Source organism: Erinaceus europaeus, chromosome 4 (assembly GCF_950295315.1).
Source record: "Erinaceus europaeus chromosome 4, mEriEur2.1, whole genome shotgun sequence".
Lineage (NCBI taxonomy): Eukaryota > Metazoa > Chordata > Mammalia > Eulipotyphla > Erinaceidae > Erinaceus > Erinaceus europaeus.
In genome coordinates, this window is record NC_080165.1 from 122,536,585 (window position 1) to 122,556,427 (window position 19,843).

General features: G+C 36.0%; 1 protein-coding gene across 1 annotated transcript in view; it reads right to left on the minus strand.

Annotated features, from left to right (window-relative positions):
• Positions 1-19,843, minus strand: part of LAMA2 (laminin subunit alpha 2) — a 711,163-nt gene that overhangs the window by 250,455 nt on the left and 440,865 nt on the right. The window contains exons 19-21 of the mRNA XM_060190486.1: positions 14,536-14,747; positions 12,758-12,864; positions 5,293-5,473 (exon numbers count right to left, since the gene is read on the minus strand). Of these exons, the coding sequence (XP_060046469.1) occupies positions 5,293-5,473; positions 12,758-12,864; positions 14,536-14,747 (500 nt within the window). The remainder of the gene's footprint in view (positions 1-5,292; positions 5,474-12,757; positions 12,865-14,535; positions 14,748-19,843) is intronic.

Here is a 19,843-nt window from a genome sequence, read left to right on the forward strand (position 1 = left end):
CAAAGTGCTCAATAATGGTTGAAGTGCCTAAAGAAGGCATCATAAATTCTGTAGTTGATTGGATTTAGACCAAATTAGCTGGGCAGCCTAGCAGAAAGGCCCAAAAGAAGACAGATCTGAAAAACCTAACTCTGGCTGGGCTCAACAAATGATACTCAGTGCCTAAACAACTGAGAGAAAATCTAAGATCATCAGATAAAGAGAGGACTACAAAAGCTGGATAAGGGCAAGAGAATGGCCTACTTAATACTGTCCCGTTTGGTCAATATCACACTAACTGATCATCTGGGGCCCTAGTTAGGGAATCCTTGGATTCTCATACACATATGATGGACCTAAGACCACTAAAGGATCCCTCTCTCCACTAGCACTGGTCACTTCCATAGGGAACAGCATCTTGTGGGCCCTTCTAGGACCTTAGTTTTACCATAAAGCAATGACGGTAGGGATAGCCCAGTTGCCAAAGGGAGGTTGGGGGTATCCTGCCCTGCCACTTGAAAAAAACTCATCCTGAAATGAGTGCAGCCTGCAATGTTCCTCAGATGTGACCATGAGCTATAAGCTCAGAACAACAGAGACTTAGAGGTTACATGGGCTTTGGTGCTAAATGTAAATATATATAAATATATGGACCCTGGAGCAGGTGGATGGAGGTAAATAGTTAATTTTAGCCACATAATTTTCTTTTTTTTACAAGAATGGGAGCTACTCCCTGCCCTAATTCAACTTTCCATCCCTTTTCTCTACTCTGACACCATTTTCTCAGACAATATTCTTATCCAATCTCAGGCTAGCTACCAAACTCAAGCAAAACTACCATAGTTGTGTACCCCTAGGAACATGACTAAAATGGATTTCCTAGCTTTTTCTACCCTAAAATCCCTAATCTCATCTGTTATAATCCTACTTTCTGGTTCCTGTTCATTAACCATTTTGTCTCAACTTAGATTATACCACTTTCCAGACACCAAGTTACAGATGCTAGCATTACTCCATTCCACCTTCTCTGGGCAGACCTCACCAATGTGTCCTGGACCCTCGCATCTCCAGAGCTCTGGTCCACTAGGGAAAGAGAGAAACAGACTGGGGGTATGGATCGACCTGTCAATGCCCAAGCTCAGTGGAGAAGCAGTTACAAAAGCAGAACTCCTATCTTCTGCTCTCCATAAAAACCCTTGATCCATATTCCCAGCAGGGCAGAAGTGATAGGATGAAGATAAGAGGACTCTGAACTCCAGCTCCATCAGCACCCAGAGAGAGAGAAGGAAAAGAAGAGGGACATATGGAGGCAGTTATGATGTCATGAGTGGCTTACAGAGGAAGAGAGAATTGAATAAGAAAAAGAATGGGCAATTATAAATGTGGACAGATAGTTGTAGAGAAGAAGTTTGTCCTACATCTACAACATTAGGGGAACTGTGGTGGATTGCAATGGGGAGAGTGAAGATTCAGAATTCTTGTGGTAGGAATGGTGTGGACTGGTTCAACCCCCTGTCAATGTGTAATTCTGTAATATAAGTAAATAAATAAATAATAGGACAGAAAAAAGTTGAGAGAAGGGGAGATAGAGAGGGAGAGAGAAAAGTAGACAAGTGCAGACCTACTTCACTACCTGTGAGGCCTCCCCCCTGCAGGTAAGAAGCAGGAGCTAGAACCTGGGTCTTTGTGCATGGTAATGTGTGCACTTAAGCAGGTGCGCCCCTGCTCATGCCTCACCCCCTTCTCATTTTCTTAGGAATTATTTGCATTTTTTTCTCCATTTCAATGTAATTAAACTTGTCAATGATTTCCTCAGAAAAAAAAAGGGGTGAAGCATGTTTAGTTTTCCCATCAAGTTTAGGGGAGATAAAATTGGTGTATCAAATCCCATGTTAATTACATAACCTTATATCTACATACTATAAGATTAAAGTTTCTATATTTACCTTTGACACATAAATTTTATGTTGCTTTAAGTTCATATCAATTATCTTATATTGTATATATCAATATTTCCTTCTTATTAATGACTCTGGATTGATTTGTCACTCAATATGCTCAATATAAATCTTAAATTCAGCATATTATATATAGCTATAAATAACATGAGGATGAATATTTTTGACTATTTGAAGTATTTGATTTTCATATTTAAAAACTTTAAGAATGATGATATAGTTCATGTGTAAGTATACAGTTTTGTAAAAACATATAAAAATCATTTAAAATAAAAAATAATTGGGCCAGGCGGTGGCACACCTGGTTAAGCGCAAACATTGCAGTGCATAAGGACCCATGTTCAAGCCCCTGGTCCCCATCTGCAGGGGGAAGGTTTCATGAGTGGTGAAGTAGGGTTGCAGATGTCTCTATCCCTCTCAGTTTCTGTCTGTCTATCCAATAATAAAAATAATAAATAAATATAAATAAAAATAACTGCATTATAGAACTACTTGAACAGACCCTTGGACAACACAGAAGTTAGAGCATCAAACACCTAACTAACCCCCAAGTAAAAAAAAATCCATATACTATATTTAATTTCCCTGGAACATAACTGTATACTAATTACCTATTACAGCAATAACATAGAGTCAATTAACTGTTTTGTATATTTGTATATTATTTTGATTTATACACTGTATTCCTATAATTAAATAATATACTTATTACTTCTATTTAAGTTACTTGAATTGGCCCAATGACATATTTTATATATAATTATGTGTGTATATGTATTTGAGTTTTATCACTTGCTATATTTCTTTTCAATAAATTTTTCATTGTCTTTACCGTCATGTATGAAGAACGAAGATTAATTCATACTGTACTTTCTCAAAGAATACATAAGATTTAAGAGAAATTTTAAAGTTATTTTTAAAGGTATGCATATCACTTATTACTTAGAGCTGACCAAGCTACTAAGCATATTTTAGTGTAGTGTTTAGTGCAGTGTAGTGAAAACAAGAGAAGAAATAACAAATACTCTACTTCACAAAGAAGACCATTAAAACAAATATTTTAATCAAGCAGATGATGATCAGATCTTTTGATTGAATAAATTTTGATATTTGATTAAATTTCCTCTTCAGATGGTCAGTTATCATTGTTAATAGTAATCCATACCAGCTGTGCAAAATGTGCAGCATGATAATTGACACAAAGTAAACCCCAAGTAATTGCTAACAACTGTTTCTGTTATTATTAATGCTGCTGTTAATTTTAAGTCAAAAGCTTTATTTTATGTGTATCATTCATTAAGAAGAAAAATACTTCACATTATATTTAAATGTATGTTGTGTTCACAATGTCTTGGGATAGCACCAATCATTACTTATAAATAGAAATTCTCTGAGAACTTCTTCTATGGGATCATAATAATGAACACAGAGAAAAACTGAATAATCAGAGAGTTGTTCCTTGCCAACAGAATATTTATCACAATTGATGATTATTACAAATGAAATAGTGATAATGATGATATTAATAATAGCATAGCATTCAAGTCAGTCACTCGTCTAAGTATTTTAGTCATTCATTCTTACAGACTCTTAGAGGATCTCCAATTATAACATTAGAATAACGTATAATGGTTTAATTTATGATAAAACTATGTACTGAATGTGGTTCAGAATATCTGAAATATACTGTTTTAAACTATTTAATTCATGTTACTTCTTACATTTCTCTTGTACAACACTCAATAATATCTCTAAATTTTAGAAAGTATTTATCAGAGTATGGATTAAAGGAATATCATAAATATTGAATTAGTGACTTCAATAAGCAAAAGTAATGTTAAACTAATTATTGATTGAATAAGGGTTAATTCTACATTAATAAAGGATCAATACCAGATTGAGTGCACATGTTATCATTTGCAAAAATCTGTGTTTGAGCGCCTGCTCCCCAAGAGCAGGGAAGTTGCTTCAGGAGCAGTGAAGCAGGTCTGCAAATGTCTCAAATGTCTCTCTCTCTCTGTCTGTCTTCCCCCCCTTTCTCTCTCTCTTTCTCTTCTTCCCCTTGAAATTTATCTCTGTCCTAATTGGCCCCTGCTCCCCAACAGCAGGGAATTTGCTTCAGGAGCAGTGAAACAGGTCTGCAAATGTCTTTATTTCTCTCTCTCTCTCTCTCTTCTTCCCCTTGCAAATCATCTCTGTCCCATAAAATAAAATAGGAAGAAGAAGGAAAAAAAAAAAAGAAAAAATGGTCTTCAGGAATTATAGATTCGTAGTGCCAGAACTGAGCCCAGCAATAACACTGGTGACAAACAGACAACACTAAAGCAATTAGTAGCATATAACTCAAAACTAATGTTAAGGGAGTCCGGAGGTAGCTCAGCAGGTTAGGTGCACTTGGCGCAAAGTGCAAGGACCAGCATAAGGACCCCGGTTCGAGACCCCGGCTCCCCACCTGCAGGGGAGTGGCTTCCTAAGCGGTGAAGCAGGTCTGCAGGTGTTTATTTTTCTCTCCCTGTCTTCCCCCCCCCTCTCCATTTCTCTGTGTCCTAACAATGACGACATCAACAACAATAATAACTATAACAACAATAAAAGCAAGGGCAACAAAAAGGAAATAAATAAATATTTTTAAAAAACTAATGTTAAGTATTTACTTTTGTTTTTAGTGTGGCAATTCCTATTTCTATTTTATCAATTGAAGATTTGTGGGATGCTATGTTTGACCATATGATATTACTGTTTGAGGGATTTATATCCAGAAACCCTTGCCTAACTTTCTTCATGAGTTCCTGAAGATACTGAGAGCCAACTAGTACCTTTTTCAGAATACCAGTTTTTGAGGCACTTAAAAGTAGATGAAAACTTAATTTTGTGCTGGAAAATAAAAGATATTAGCTTCTATGATATTTTCACCAACTTTGAAGTAGAGATAAAAAAATAAAGTTGAGCTGTATTAGCATGGGAGTAAAGTTTAAACTAAGATAACATTGGCACCAGAAAAAATTGCATGTTTTGATTTTAAGCTACAGTAACCTTTGAGTGACTGGCTGAAGGGAGGTCACAGACAGTGAGGGACTTGGGCTCTAAGGATAACTATTATTTATGGCGTGTAAAACAGAATTACTTATAGGCCAGTATTTAAATTTGTAATACATTAAGTTATTGAGCTTATTTTAAATTAATGTATATATTACTTATTAAAGTAAATATTTTGTGTCATATATTTGATGTAAGATTGACTTTCTTTTAATATCAGAGAAATCTGATTTAAAAAAAAAAAGAAAGAAAAAACTTTTATAGATGTCAAAGCATTGAAACCAAAGAATGAAGGCATAGTGATGTTTTGTTTACAGACCTGTGCACCCTCCTTCTTGGAAGTTGAAATAGCCGTGAGCACAGCGGTCACACTTCTTTCCTGTTACTCCAGGCTGGCACCAACATTGACCATTCTCTTCACAGTCAAATGATTTAGATCCAAAAGAATTGCAATTGCAGGGAATACACCCTCTTCCTGATTGTAGGCCAAAAGTTTCAGGCTTGCATAGAAGAAAACGAACATGTTAAATTAAATCAATTAAACAACTACAGAATAAGAGACATGCAACCAAATGATCAGGAGGCCAATAAAAATCCATTGATTGTTCACTGTTCTGACAATTAGGTGACCAATTAAAATACTGAATATGTCCTGTGATAGCCAAATAGAATACTTTCTTTTGAAATTCTATGACAATTAATGGCAATATCTGGGCACTGTAATTGCCTCCCCCATGATTCCCAACGAAGTGACAACAATGTGAAAATAAGGGATGAGTTGTATTTTTATTTCATCTGAAAACTTCATTTTCTTTATTCTTGATAATCTAAATTAATTACATTTGAATCTTATGAGTTACTTCTGACTTTCCCTCCTTTTTTTCCACTTCACTGGGTAAATAATGATTTACCCACAGTTACAGATACATGAGTACAGTTTCTTATCTCCCTGTGATAGTTGTCTGCGCACCACTCCCACCACCAAACTAAGTCTCTTTTCACTAGTACTGAATACTCACCAAATTTTTTCCTTCCTTCTTTTTTTAAATTCTTTTCTCCTTCCTTCCTTCCTTCCTTCCTTCCTTCCTTCCTTCCTTCCTTCCTTCCTTCCTTCCAACCTTATTTCTTTCCAACCTTCCTTCCTTTCAACCTTCCTTCCTTCCTTCCTTCCTTCTTTCCAACCTTCCTTTCTTCCTTCCTTCCTTCCTTCCTTCCTTCCTTCCTTCCTTCCTTCCTTCCTTCCTTCTCTTTCTTTCTTCCTTCTCAAAATGGTTTTATTTGGGGGGGGGGGGTAATGATTTACAGTACAGTTGTTGATACATGTACAATTTCTTATCTCCCCATGATAAATATCTACAAAACACTGTCACTCCCAACTTGCGCCATTTTCCACCACTGTGTATCAGGACCCCAGTGCCTTCTCTATCCTTCCTTATACCTTATACCTCTATACCTCTCTTCCTTCTCCAGAGTCCTTTGCTTAGCTCTAATACATCACTCCTAGTTCAAGTTTCACCTGTGTTTTACATTTTTACCTCGTTCATTAAATTGTACTTATACGTGAGATTATCTGATTTTTGTCTATCTCTTTACTGACGAGTAGTCTAAAGGAAAATATAAGTGGTTTTCCTTTAATAGTTGGTTTAACTGTGTCACATGTCTTAATAAATGTTATTAAGCATCACTATGGTGTTAGAAATACAACTTACACGTTACACCTATACTAATAGAAATAGTGGTTTGTCAAAGTCCCTTGGGTTCCATTTTTAAAATTCAAAGGCAGGGAGTCGGGCTGTAGCGCAGCGGGTTAAGCGCAGGTAGCGCAAAGCACAAGGATCAGCATAAAATTCAAAGGCAATGTGTAAAGGGGATGAATACACTCATTTGAAAGACTGTCTGTACTCCTATCTTCATAACTGCATTATTCATGATAGCCAAAGAGAGAAAAAATATTCATCAACTGAAAGCTAGATAAACAAGTTATGGGATGTATATTCAAGGAAACAATACCACTTTGCATTAAAAATATGGTATTTTATCCTTCAGGACTAAATAGGTGGAACTAGAGGTAGTTATGCTTAATGAAGTGAGAACGTGAAAGACAACCACAGTATGGTTTGATTCATACACAGAATATTTATCATTGAAAATAATGATCATCAGAAAAAAGGTAGTCGAACTGTCTTTTAAGACTTTATAGGAATTATGGTGGTATTCTGGCTGGGGTATGGCATAAACTTCGGTGGGCAGTACAAAGAACTATAATATCCCTGTTTGTTTGTTTGTTATTTTATTTTGTTTTTGTCTCCAGGGTTATTGCTGGGGCTCAGTACCTACACTACGAATCCACTGTTCCTGGATGCTATTGTTTCCCTTTTGTTGCCCTGGTTGTTGATCGTTGTTGTTATTATTATTGTTGTTATTGATGTCATTGTTGCTGGATAGGACAGAGAGAAATGGAGAGAGGAAGGGAAGACAGAGAGGAGAAGAGAAAGATAAACACTTGCAGACCTGCTTCACCAACTTGAAGCCACCCCCTTGCAGGTGGGGAGCCAGGGACTCGAACCAGGATCCTTACGCTGGTTGGTGCTCTTTGTGCCGTGTGTGCTTAACCCGCTGTGCTACCACCCGGTGCCCCCTATATTCTTAAAAGCCTATGAATTCGCTAATACAAAAACAAAGTTAGAAACCTGATTTGTAAGAAGATTTCAAAGCCCCAGATTAGGTAAAGGAGAAAATTCTAATGAGTGATTTATATGTATAATCACTATTTATTAGAACAAGCAACTTTTTTTTCCCCATAAGGGTTTGATGGTAGCGAGACTCTACCTCTCAGGTGATCATTTTCTTTCTTTTTTTATAATATAGACAGACAAAAGTCAAGAGGGAGACAAAGGGAGAGAAAGACACTTGCAGCACTGCTTCAACAATTGTGAAACTCCCTCTACCCCCTACAGCTGAGGACCAGGACCTTGAACACCGTGAACATGAGTTTTCACACATAATGTATGTGTTCTACCAGGTGTGCCTTCACCTGGCCACTAGAACCAATAATTTTTGATAGTCAAGCTTTAATGATCAGTTTTGACTGAATTTCTTGAAATACATTTCATTAGACTTAGAATGATTGTTATAAAATGCAGATAGATAAAAAAAAATCACTCCTAGAAAAATATAAAACACACATCCATAAAATATGTTAGGGACATCTTTCTAAATGTGAATTATGTCACACTGTTATGGTATCCTACTCTGGAAAAGTCATCTCAATAATTCTTTATAGAATTCATTTCTATTTTTGAAAATCAGACTTAGTCATTATTACTTCTTAATAAAAACAAATTGTGCTATTTAATGTGATCCACCCAAAGAGAGATGAATTAGTATATATTTACCATTATTGCTAACCATACTCAGTTACACTGAAAAATGTTTTTTTAATAACTATAAATTAAAATTACTTAGTCAAATGCCAAATTGGCTGAATTTGATAACGATGTTCATTTCTACATTTAATGTTGACTTTATTTATATTTTACTTCAGATTTCACTATATAACTAAACAAGAATGTGTATAACTTTTCTAGCAAAATAAATTAAAATGAAACTTTATAAATAAAATTAAATTATAATGCTTTATTTATAAAAAAGCTGACTGATGCAAATTTAGAGGCATCTTACAATGACAATCAGAATTTGGGGAAAAAGTTAAAGTTTGAGCATATCCACTATACTACTGTATTTCATTTAAATACTCAATATTAAGAAAAAGCTGAATTACACTTTGATGAGTCATGTTATGTTATATGATGATTTTATTCCATCTTCAAAATTTCATTTAAAGTAGCTTTATGTATATAAGTATTTTTCATATGTAGAGTTACATAAACTTTCAAATAGCAAAACAATATTACATGTACACTATCACTCTAATTACATGCTTATGACAACACACTATCCATGCACACACAAATGTATTTATATATATATATGCACATATATACATATAAATATTAGGACACAGCATTCTAAAATATTTGAATTATAGACTATTTCACATTCATTTTTTATTTTATATACTTTCTTGTCTTAAAATATGAATTGTAGAGATACTTCTTTACTCAATATGTATATATATTGATATATATATCCACATAACACATGAATCTAGAAATTAAATAAACTTTAAAATATATTTATTTATTCCCTTTTGTTGCCCTTGTTTTATTGTTGTAGTTATTATTGTTATTGTTGTCGTCATTGTTGGATAGGACAGAGAAATGGAGATAGAAGGGAAAGACAGAGAGGGGGTGAGAGAGACATCTGCAGACCTGCTTCACCACTTGTGAAGATTTCCCCCTGCAGGAGGGTACCAGGGGCTTAAACCTTGGTCCTTGCCCACTGTAGTGTATGTGCTTAACCAGGTAGGCCACCACCTGGCCCCCTAAATTAAATTAACTTTCAAATGATCATTATCACTGAAAAGTTCCAAAGTTGATTGTGTAAAGAATATCTCTAGTATATTTCCTAGATGTTCAAATAATATTTTAACTTTCTATTTTTTATTAGGAGGATAGTAATTTATAGTACAGTTGTTGGCACATGGGTACAATTTCCCATGTCACTATGATAGGTGTTTTGCAAAACATTCTCACTCTCAGCTTAGATCCTTCTCCATCATCATGCACCAGGGTGATTATTCATAAATTTCAAAGTTTTCCACACTTTTGCATTCACTTTTGGAACTTATAATTGGCCTGATCTTGCTTTGCCTACAGAAAGGCTGATTACAATCAAAGGACTAGAATCTTTTTACCTAATCTAGGATTAGATTACCTTAGTGGATAAATTTTGTTTGGCTACTTCCTGACCAAGGTTTTGAGACTGACAGAACCCCCCCACTTTCTTTCCCTTCCCATTTGCTCTTTTCCTTTCTGTTTACATAGTTAGACTGGTATTTCAGTAGAAGTCTCCTAGCATGCTATATTCTCTTCCATCCTTCCTTCTTAGGCATTTTCCTAGTAATCTCTTGACAGTTGATTCTTGGTGGTCAATAAAATACAACCCTGTGTGTCTCAATATAGATGAAGGCACTGAATTACAGAAAGACTTAAGAAACTATCAAAATCTTTACAGCTAGAAGTGGTGCAGCTTTAATTTCACCAGAGGCAGGTTGCTATCGGAACCCTGTCACTAAAGAATCAAGAAATATATCTATTATTAGTTTTTCTTCACTTTCTTCTCCTTCTTCTCATTCTCATTCTTCTTATTTAATTCTCACTTCCTATCTGATTACTCTCCCACTCTCTTACAAGTTCTGATGCTACTAACAGAACTTGTCTATCAATGTTTGATGCCTCAATGAAAAGCTTCTTCCCATGTTTACATTTTCTTTCCGCCCCCGCTCCACCTCCATACACACGTCCTTTCTTCCAGCATTTTTTTTCCTTGTGTGAAGATAGTGAAAATATTCTTTCTTTCTTTTCTTTTTTTTAAATTTTATTTTTATTTATTTATTCCTTTTTGTTGCCCTTGTTGTTTTATTGTTGTAGTTATTATTGTTGTTGTTGTCGTCGTTGTTGGATAGGACAGAGAGAAACGGAGAGAGGAGGGGAAGACAGAGAAAGGGAGAGAAACATAGACACCTGCAGACCTGCTTCACCGCCTGTGAAGCGACTCCCCTGCAGGTGGGGAGTCGGGGTTCGAACCGGGATCCTTATGCCGGTCCTTGTGCTTTGCGCCACCTGCGCTTAACCCGCTGCGCTACAGCCCGACTCCCTCTTTCTTTCTTTGTATATATTTCATAGTTGAGTTTGTAAAAATGTTTCATGCACTTTATATAGGAACAAAATTATAATGGGGAAATAATAAACTCGTTAACTACAATGAGATCTCATTTGATGAGCTAAATCAATGGGTTGGATTTTCTTGGGTAAATTATTTTCTTTACCAGGTTGTTTTATTTGTTTGTTTGTTTACTGATGGAAGTGAGTTCATTTGAAATTATGTCTGAGGACCCTTACACTTCTATGATAGCAAGCTCCTACAAATAAATCTTTGTTTTGTTTTTCATATATACATATATATGTGTATGTGTATATATATTTCTTACATGTATGGTTTATGAATCCTCTAAACATTTACATCTTAATATACTTGAATTATGTACTTATTTATGTAATTTATGGAGCGTGAGAGAGACCTGGTTCTAGCATATTCCAGGCTGAATATAAGCATGATTAAATGTTTGTGATAAACATTATAAAATTAAATGCAAGTAATCCTTGTACTCTAACCACTAAGTAATATCTTCAAATAATTTAAAATTATACTTGAATATACTTTTTTTTAAAAGCTACATCCAGAAACTAGATATTTTTGCAATTTGCACACTTGGCAACAGCTATTTGGCAAACTGCCTCCAGGGAAGGTCAGCAGCTTCACACAGAACACAACATGCAAAGGCATGAGCCATGCAGCACTTCTAGGATTACCCGAACTGAGGGCCGATAGGCTCCACGAGGACACCCACTGGAGCTGCTGAAACCCCACCTTTGGGGAGAACCCACGGCCTCCTGTGCTTTTTGTAGTGGCTCTTCCTGTCGCTGCACCTGTCTGCCGATATTGCACTGTTTCCCTATGAAGCCTGATTTACAGACACATCTTCCTGTGGTATCACACTGAGGTGACACAGAGCCAACATGATTGCAGCCACATGAAATACAGAATTGCTTCTCTGGGTCCCACCACATATTGGACTTTAAAAGCCAACAGATAAAAAAAAAAAAGAAAGAAAGAACAAACAATATTATTCAAGAATTAGAAGCATGTAATAACTTCAATTTTTTTATCTTTATTTTATTTATTGGATAGAGACAGCCAGAAAAAAAAAAAGAGACAGCCAGAAATCGAGAAGGAAGGGGGTGATAGAGAGCGAGAGAGACACCTGAAGCCCTGCTTCACCACTTGCAAAGCTTTCCCCCTGCAGGTGGGGACCAGGGGCTTGAACCTGGGTCCTTGTGCATTGTAGCATGTGCGGTCAACCAGGTGCACCACCATCCGGCCCCTTCAAATTTCTACAGAAAGGTCAGTTTGACATCTGAAAAACACTTGCTCCTACTTCAGGGTCTTTGGCATAAAAATACACATTTATGTGTGATAGATAAGGCAAATCTATCCACACTCATAAAGGATTCTCTATACTTACAGCACAGTAACACATGAAAAATAAAAAAATAAAAAATAAATAAAAAAGGAAAGAACAATGTATTTTGATTATGATTTCACTTCAGAAAAAAAGTGTATATGTAAACAATAGCTTGACATTTTACATATAGAAACATGGAGAAAATAAAAGAGACCACAGCAATGAAGCTTCTTTTACTGCGGTGGGGTCGGGCTTTTAACCTAGAACAAAGAGTTTGACTTAAAAAGAGTGAGTGAGCGGACTGTGCTATTTTGTTTGGCCAAAAACACAAGGAATATGGATAGAAAATCTAGCATTACATAGACTGGAACTAAAATTGCATATTAGTTGTTTCTGATTCCATCTGAAATGTAATAAATATAACAATTTTTTAATAAGGAAATACAGTTGAAGGCTAAATTTACTATACAGAAAATGTACTTTTCTTTGGAAAACATTTCATTAATCACAGAATTTTTTACCTGTTGAATTAGACAATTTTGGAACAGTTTTTTATATATACTAAAGAATATGTAATTGAAAGCTAATGAAACAATTTAAAGAGGAACTAATTTATGGGTCATCTCCTGGCCCTTACCTTGCATTCATCACACCGCCACCCCTGCACATTGGGCTTGCAGTCACATTGTCCTGTCCTTGTGTGGCAAACCTCAGAAAATGAGCCGTTGACATTACAAGGACAAGCTGCAAAGAGAGGTTTGACATCAAAACAAAGGCAATAGTGACCCAGAAAGTGGCACAGAGGGTAACATACAAGTCCCAAGTTCAATCCTGATTTTAGTCATAGCCTTTCCAGAGTGATGCTCTGGTTCTACCTGCCTATATAGAGAGAGGTTAAAAATGAAAAAAATTAATAAATACATAAATAAATAAAACACCAAAGGCAAAAGTAAACTACTGGGAAAAAAATCAAATTGAAAAACTTCTGCACAGCAAAATACAATATCAACAAAATGATAAAGCAACCTATTGAAAAAAATTCAAATCATATATCTGATAAGTAATGCTCAAATGAAAATAAAACTATATAATTCAATAGCAAAAAAATTCAACCAATTTAAACATTTGGCAGAATATGTGAACAAACTTTTTGTTTTTCCACAAAAAGACACAGGTACAAGAAAATTAGTTAAATATCACTAACCATCAGGAAAATGTAAATTTAAAAGGCCGAGCAGTGGTGCACCCAGTTAAGTGCACATAGTACTTACTATGCGCAAGGATAGTGCAGGGCCTCAAGTTGGAACGCCTACCCCCCAACTGGAGCAGGAAAGCTTCACAAGTGGTGAAGCATATCTTTAGGTGTCTTCTTTTCCCCCTCTCTACCTCCCCCTTCCCCTTTCAATTTCTGTCTTATTCAATAAAATGTGTGTGGGGAGGATAGTGAAATATGATGTATTCTCTGTTAAAAAATGAGATCTTTGACTGGTAAAAAATTCTAATCATTTATATGTTTTTTATTAATGATATAAATCAGGTAGTTATATTGACAATTAAATGCTAGAATAGAACTTTTTCTAATTTGTTACATGCTTGACTGGGCATTCCATTATTTGTTTTTCATAAGTCAACACACTGCTGAGATCATTTTGCAAAGTTTTAGCACTAAACCTAAAAGTAACAGAGAATATCTAGAGACTATGTTTGAGTAACTATCAAAATCTATAGTACTGATCACATTATTTTTCCAAATTAATCATTTCTTACTGTATCTGAATTTTGGTGTCAAGTTGACAGTGAGCTTGGTGTGTATATAAATCATCTTTGGAAATTCTCTGCAATACTGAATAGTACAGCTAAAATGGTTAAGATGACAGGGGCAATACAGCAACTGATGCAGTTCCACAGATTAACTTTGTGGAATGAAGACTCAGTAATGACACCGTGAATAGTCTGAATGTGAAATTTTATCACTCAGAAATCACAAATGCAAATGTGTAAAAATATAAGCAGAACTATATCTTTAATAAAGAATAAAAATATAAATTTCATAACTAAATTATAGATAAAAATCTACTAACAAGTAATGATGAAATAATACAGGTGGATAAATTTACCTCAAGAAAACAACTAGACTAAAAAAAAGCAGTAAGAAGTAAATAGGGCCTACCTAATTTAATTTTTTTTGTGCATCATTTTTAAAAATGAAACTTGCACAATGTAGCAATTTGCAGAAGAGTTTATGTTAGTTTAAAGATATATTTTTAAATATTCAGACTGTATATACGATATATGCATCTATCATATACACACTACGCATAATTTCCTACTCTCCAGTCACCACTCAAGAACTCATCAGCTACTCTGAGGTAGGGTGCATCAGTTCTGTCAGGGCATCAATAGTTCAGGACTTACGCTGACAGTTCTTTGCATCAACTGCGTCTCCAAAATAACCATCAGCACAGAGCTCGCAGTATCGGCCTGTTGTACCAGGCTTACATATCAGACAGGAGCCAGACAAGCTGTCACAGCTGCCAGGGATGGAGAAGTCAAGGTTGTCATTGCATTGGCATGGCTGACATGATCCTCCAGGTACAGAAGGTTGTCCAAAATAGCCTTCTGCACACCTAAAACAAAACATTTCATCAGTGAATATCTGGTAGGAATTCGTTAAACCCAACGGGGGCAATGTTTACATATTTTTCAAACTACTACTCTCCATGGATGGTATGTTTCTCTTATAAGTCCTTTTTTCCCCCTCAAATTCAAGTAATTAAAAAATAGCAGTTTATAACTGCAGTGGAGATACTAGATGAAATTCTGCCAATCCCACTAGTCATTAGATAACAGCCAGAAAAAAAACAAAACACCTTGTCATTGGCACTGAAGACAAGACCAAAGCATAATACAAAATGTGCTGCTGGCACACTAAAGAAATTCAGGTCCATGTTGGAAAGCTTTTGTAGTGCCACACATCATATGTATCTACTCCAATTGGTTGTTTTCTGTACAAATATGTAAAGTTCACATATTTGTGTTGTAGCAAGAGCTTGTTATTGAGGAAACAGGCTCAGAAGGAAATTCAGTAGCGATGATTCAGAATTTATTAAACAGAAAACTGTAACTCACGATTCTCATTATTTGGTGGAGGCTGGTGTATGTTTTCACTTACAAGGATTTTGCATGCATTCACATATACATACAGAAGTATATTTTCGTGAAGAAGTCTTCACTGAAAAGCAGGCATGGCTACTTAGTTGGGCAACATGCCATCCTTTATGCTTAATGTACCCACAAATCATTTTAACACATACTATGTTTTCCGTAAGTGTCTGTTTTATATACTATTGGAAAACTTACATTTGTTGTCTTTTATATATAAGATGCTATAAAGAATATTTTTAAAATTATAGTAGCAATTTTATTTTCTCTTTCTTTCTTCCTTTATTTATTTACTTTGCCTCCAAGGTTATCACTGGGGCTCATTTCCTGCACTACCAATCCACTGCTCCTAGAGACTACTTTTCTCCCTTTTGTTGACTTGTTGTTTATCATTGTTATTATTATTGTTGGCTAGGACAGAGAGAAATAGAGAGAGGAGGGGAAGACAGAGAGGGGGAGAGAAAGACAGACACCTGCAGACTTGCTTCCCTGCTTGTGAAGGGACCCCCCCCTGCAGGTGGGGAGCCAGGGGGGCTCCAACCGGGATCCCTGAGCCAGTTCTTGCACTTTGTGTCATGCCATATGAGCTTAACTCGCTGTGCTACTCCCCCTGCCCCCAGCTGCAAGTTTTCTTTTATTGGATCTTTTGAATTGCAGCTTTATGTTACAGATGCACAGATGCCCCTTTATATGCATCACCTCCGTATATAGTGTTCTATCTTTTCTTTCAATTACTATTGTCCATGCTTAGTATTAAGCCACACTTGCCAAAGGAGAAGAGAAAGAACATATCTAAAGTCTTACATCAGGTCAGTTCTGTTATCTATGCTATCTTAGCAAACTCAAAGTTCTAAAGGAGCAAGGGTCAAAAATGAAAGGGGAAAAAATCAAAATGAGTGAATATAATTTCAGTAGCACATCACTTTCATGCTTACATATTCACAAATACACCTTTGTGTAGAGAAATGCTTTCTACCATTTAAGTAAAAGAGGAAATCACTTGAGGATGTTCTAGAAACATTCAGCGGTAGTGCACTTTAGGTGCAAAGTACAATGACCACATAAGGATCACAGTTGGAGCCCCTGGCTCCATACCTGCAGCGGGGGTAGAGGGGGTAGCTTCACAAGCAGTGAGGCAGGTCTGCAGGTGTCTTTCTCTCCCCATCTCTGTCTTCCCCTCCTCTCTCGATTTCTTTCTGTCCTATGCAACAACAATGACAGTAATAATAACAGCAACGGTAAACAACAAGGGCAACAAAAGGGAAAAAATAGCCTCCAGGAGCAGTGGATTCGCAGTGCAGGCACTGAGCTCCAGCAATAACCTTGGAGGCAAAAAAAATATCATAATTATAGACAAAGTCGCTGATTTGGTAAGAGACATTGAATATTCTCAAAGTTTCCCTGAACAATTGTTGGTACCATACTAGTCTTGCAGAATTAATCTTTTACCATAATTTTTATTTTACATTTAAATGTTTATTTTGGGAGAGAAAGACAAAAATGTGGAGTGATCAGAGAAGAGTTCTGGTGTTGTGGTTCAGGGGATCTACTCCAGGGCCATAGGCTTGCAAGTTCTGCATTCTACTTGTTGATCCATCTCCTCAGGTGCTATCATATTTTTAAATTGAAGTGAGTCATTTTAATTATATTACCATTAATAGTTTTACACATTGTGAATGTTGGTGTATAAATATGATTAGAAAATCAAAGCAACCCATCAATTCAACAGATAATTACCTATCAATAAACTATCAAAATGTTGCATCAAATTCCCTGATATCTTTTCAGAAGTGGTACTAAGTGAATATTATAATAGTAAGAAGACCCTTTGCATTATAATCTGATTCACCATGACTTTTTGATATTTAATGCTTATAATCATACCTATGTAAATTCACATCTTATTTAACATTAAGAGTATGACTTTAGTGGTGAACTGTATGGGTTATGCTACTGTTATCTTACAACTTTGTACATCATTTTAAATCACTAATAAATAAATCTTAAAAATGCAGCACTGAGAAGGATTTACAGAGACCACAGCACTAAAACTTCCTTTGAAGAAGTGGGGACATGGCAAAGAAACAGACTTCTTAAGTGAGCTATGTCACTTACTCTCTGGGAATATGAGGTACAATCTTGAATAACTGCCATAGTGAATAAAAATAAAATAAAATGGAAAAGAACTGTTCCTTCTAGTGTAAAAAAAACAGTATGACTTTGCTCCAGAAATAAATAATGATGTATAATGACCATTATCACATCCAACAAAACCACATTACACTTAGCTCAATTTCTTCAGGATGATCTATTATCCTCAGAAGACAGGGCATCTAATAAGATCTTGAAATTTTTCATATGCCAACTAATAAGTTCAGAATTCTCCCACAAAAAAAAAAAAAGAAAAAAAGAAATCATCTGGTACTTGAAGACATCAAGACAGACCAGGTGGTGGCGCACCTGGTTGACCGCACGTTATAGCGCAAAAGGACCCAGGTTTGAGCCCTGGTCCCCACCTGCAGGGGGAAAGCTTCATGAGTGGTGAAGCAGGGCTGCAGGTGTCTCTCTGTCTCTCTCCCTCTCTATCTTAACCCACCTCAAGTTCTGGCTGCCTCTATCCAATAAATAAATGAAGATAATATTAAAAAATTTTAAAAGACATCATGCTAAGTCGGATAAGCCAATAAGAGAAGGACAAAGACCTAACAGTTTCACTATATGTAGAAATTAATAAGGGCAGAGAGGGGAAAATACAATGTAAAACTTGTGTGTATTTCCTCAAAACTAAGGACTCAGGGGGAAGAGGGAGAGAGTAGATGCGGAGAGAAACTTAGAGGCCTGATATAAGAGGCTGCAAAGGGTCCTGAACTGTCGATGAGTGTTCTGCAAAGAATTCTCATTGGGGGGAGTTGGGCGGTAGCACAGCGGGTTAAGCGCAAGTGGCGCAAAGCGCAAGGACCTAAGTAAGAATCCCGGTTAGAGCCCCTGGCTTCCCACCTGCAGGGAAGTCACTTCACAGGCGGTGAAGCAGGTCTGCAGGTCTCTCTCTCTCTCTCTCTCTCTCTCTCTCTCTCTCCCCTGTATCTTCCCCTCCTGTCTCCATTTCTCTCTGTCCTATCTAACAGTAACGGCATCATCAATAGCAACAACAATAACTACAACAATTCTTCTAGCGTTTGCCACTACAACAATGATAAAAAAAAAACAACCAAGGGCAACAAAAGGGAATATATATACATCAAAAAAAGAATTCTCATTGGGAGGTGAGAAACTGTAGCCATGTTCATCACTACACTCATGAGAAAAAAAAAACAATAACTAAAAGGAATATCTAAAGAAGCATCTATATTTTATTTTATTTTTTCAGGACATATACGGACAACTTGCTGAATACACACAACAGGTATTTCATATGGCACTTTAACATTTACATTCAAGTTTATTAATGTAAATATATGGATGCATTTTTTAGGTATTTATGATAGAGAGCCAGAGTATCATTCTGCCATATGTGATGCCAGAGATTGAACTCGAGAACCCATGAGCATAAATATGCTGTGCTACTTCCTGGGTTTGTAGGTCATATAAGATTAGAAAATATTGAATTGAACAGATCTCTTCACTCTACGACATGTTAGAAATTTTAACATGCTAATATTACTTCCCAAACTTATGTGAGCAGAGAACTATCTAATCCAGTAACAGCTATGGTTTGACTTAACACTGACTTAGTCATATAATGCAGAATTTATGTAGATGATATTCATACACTGATTGCAGCAATCACTAGCAGAAAAGTTTTGATTACAAGATTTTTAGTGCAACCAGTATCTCATTATCTTGACCCTTACTTTCCCTGATCCCTTCCTCTCTAAGCAAAATCCCCCCCCCCCAAAAAAAAGAGCATTTCTCTAATATTTTGGACCTATACAATTGACTTGATGGTCAATGAGACATAACCCAAAGCTACACAGTGTCCGAATACAATTATGTTTCAACAAAAATATAAATATGTTGATAAAAAATAAAGAGAAAACATAAACCCTAAATATTCCTGGAAACTGCTGGCCCATAGTTTTCTGTCTAGAAAAAAACCCCAATATTCGACCTAATATGGAATAACAGTTAATACTAGTTTTTAAATTTTTTAAATTTTTTTAGATCTATTTATTTGTTTTTGTTGCCCTTGTTGTTTTATTGTTCTAGTTATTGATGTCATCATTGTTGGATAGGACAAAGAGAAATGGAGAGAGGAGGGGAAGACCGAGAGGGGGAGAGAAAGAGAGACACCTGCAGACCTACTTCACCACTTGTGAAGCTACTCCCCTGAAGGTGGGGAGCTGAGGCTCGAACTGGGATCCTTCCACCAGTCCTTGCAATTTGTTCCACGTGCACTTAACCTGCTGTACTACCGCCCAGCTCCTGTTAATACTAGTTTTAACCGAAAAATTAGAACTTTAGATGCCACTTGATAAAGCTGCATATGTATTGCTTTTTAAAAATTTATTTATTTATTTATTTATTTATTTATTTATTTATTTATAGGGTAGAGATAGCCAAA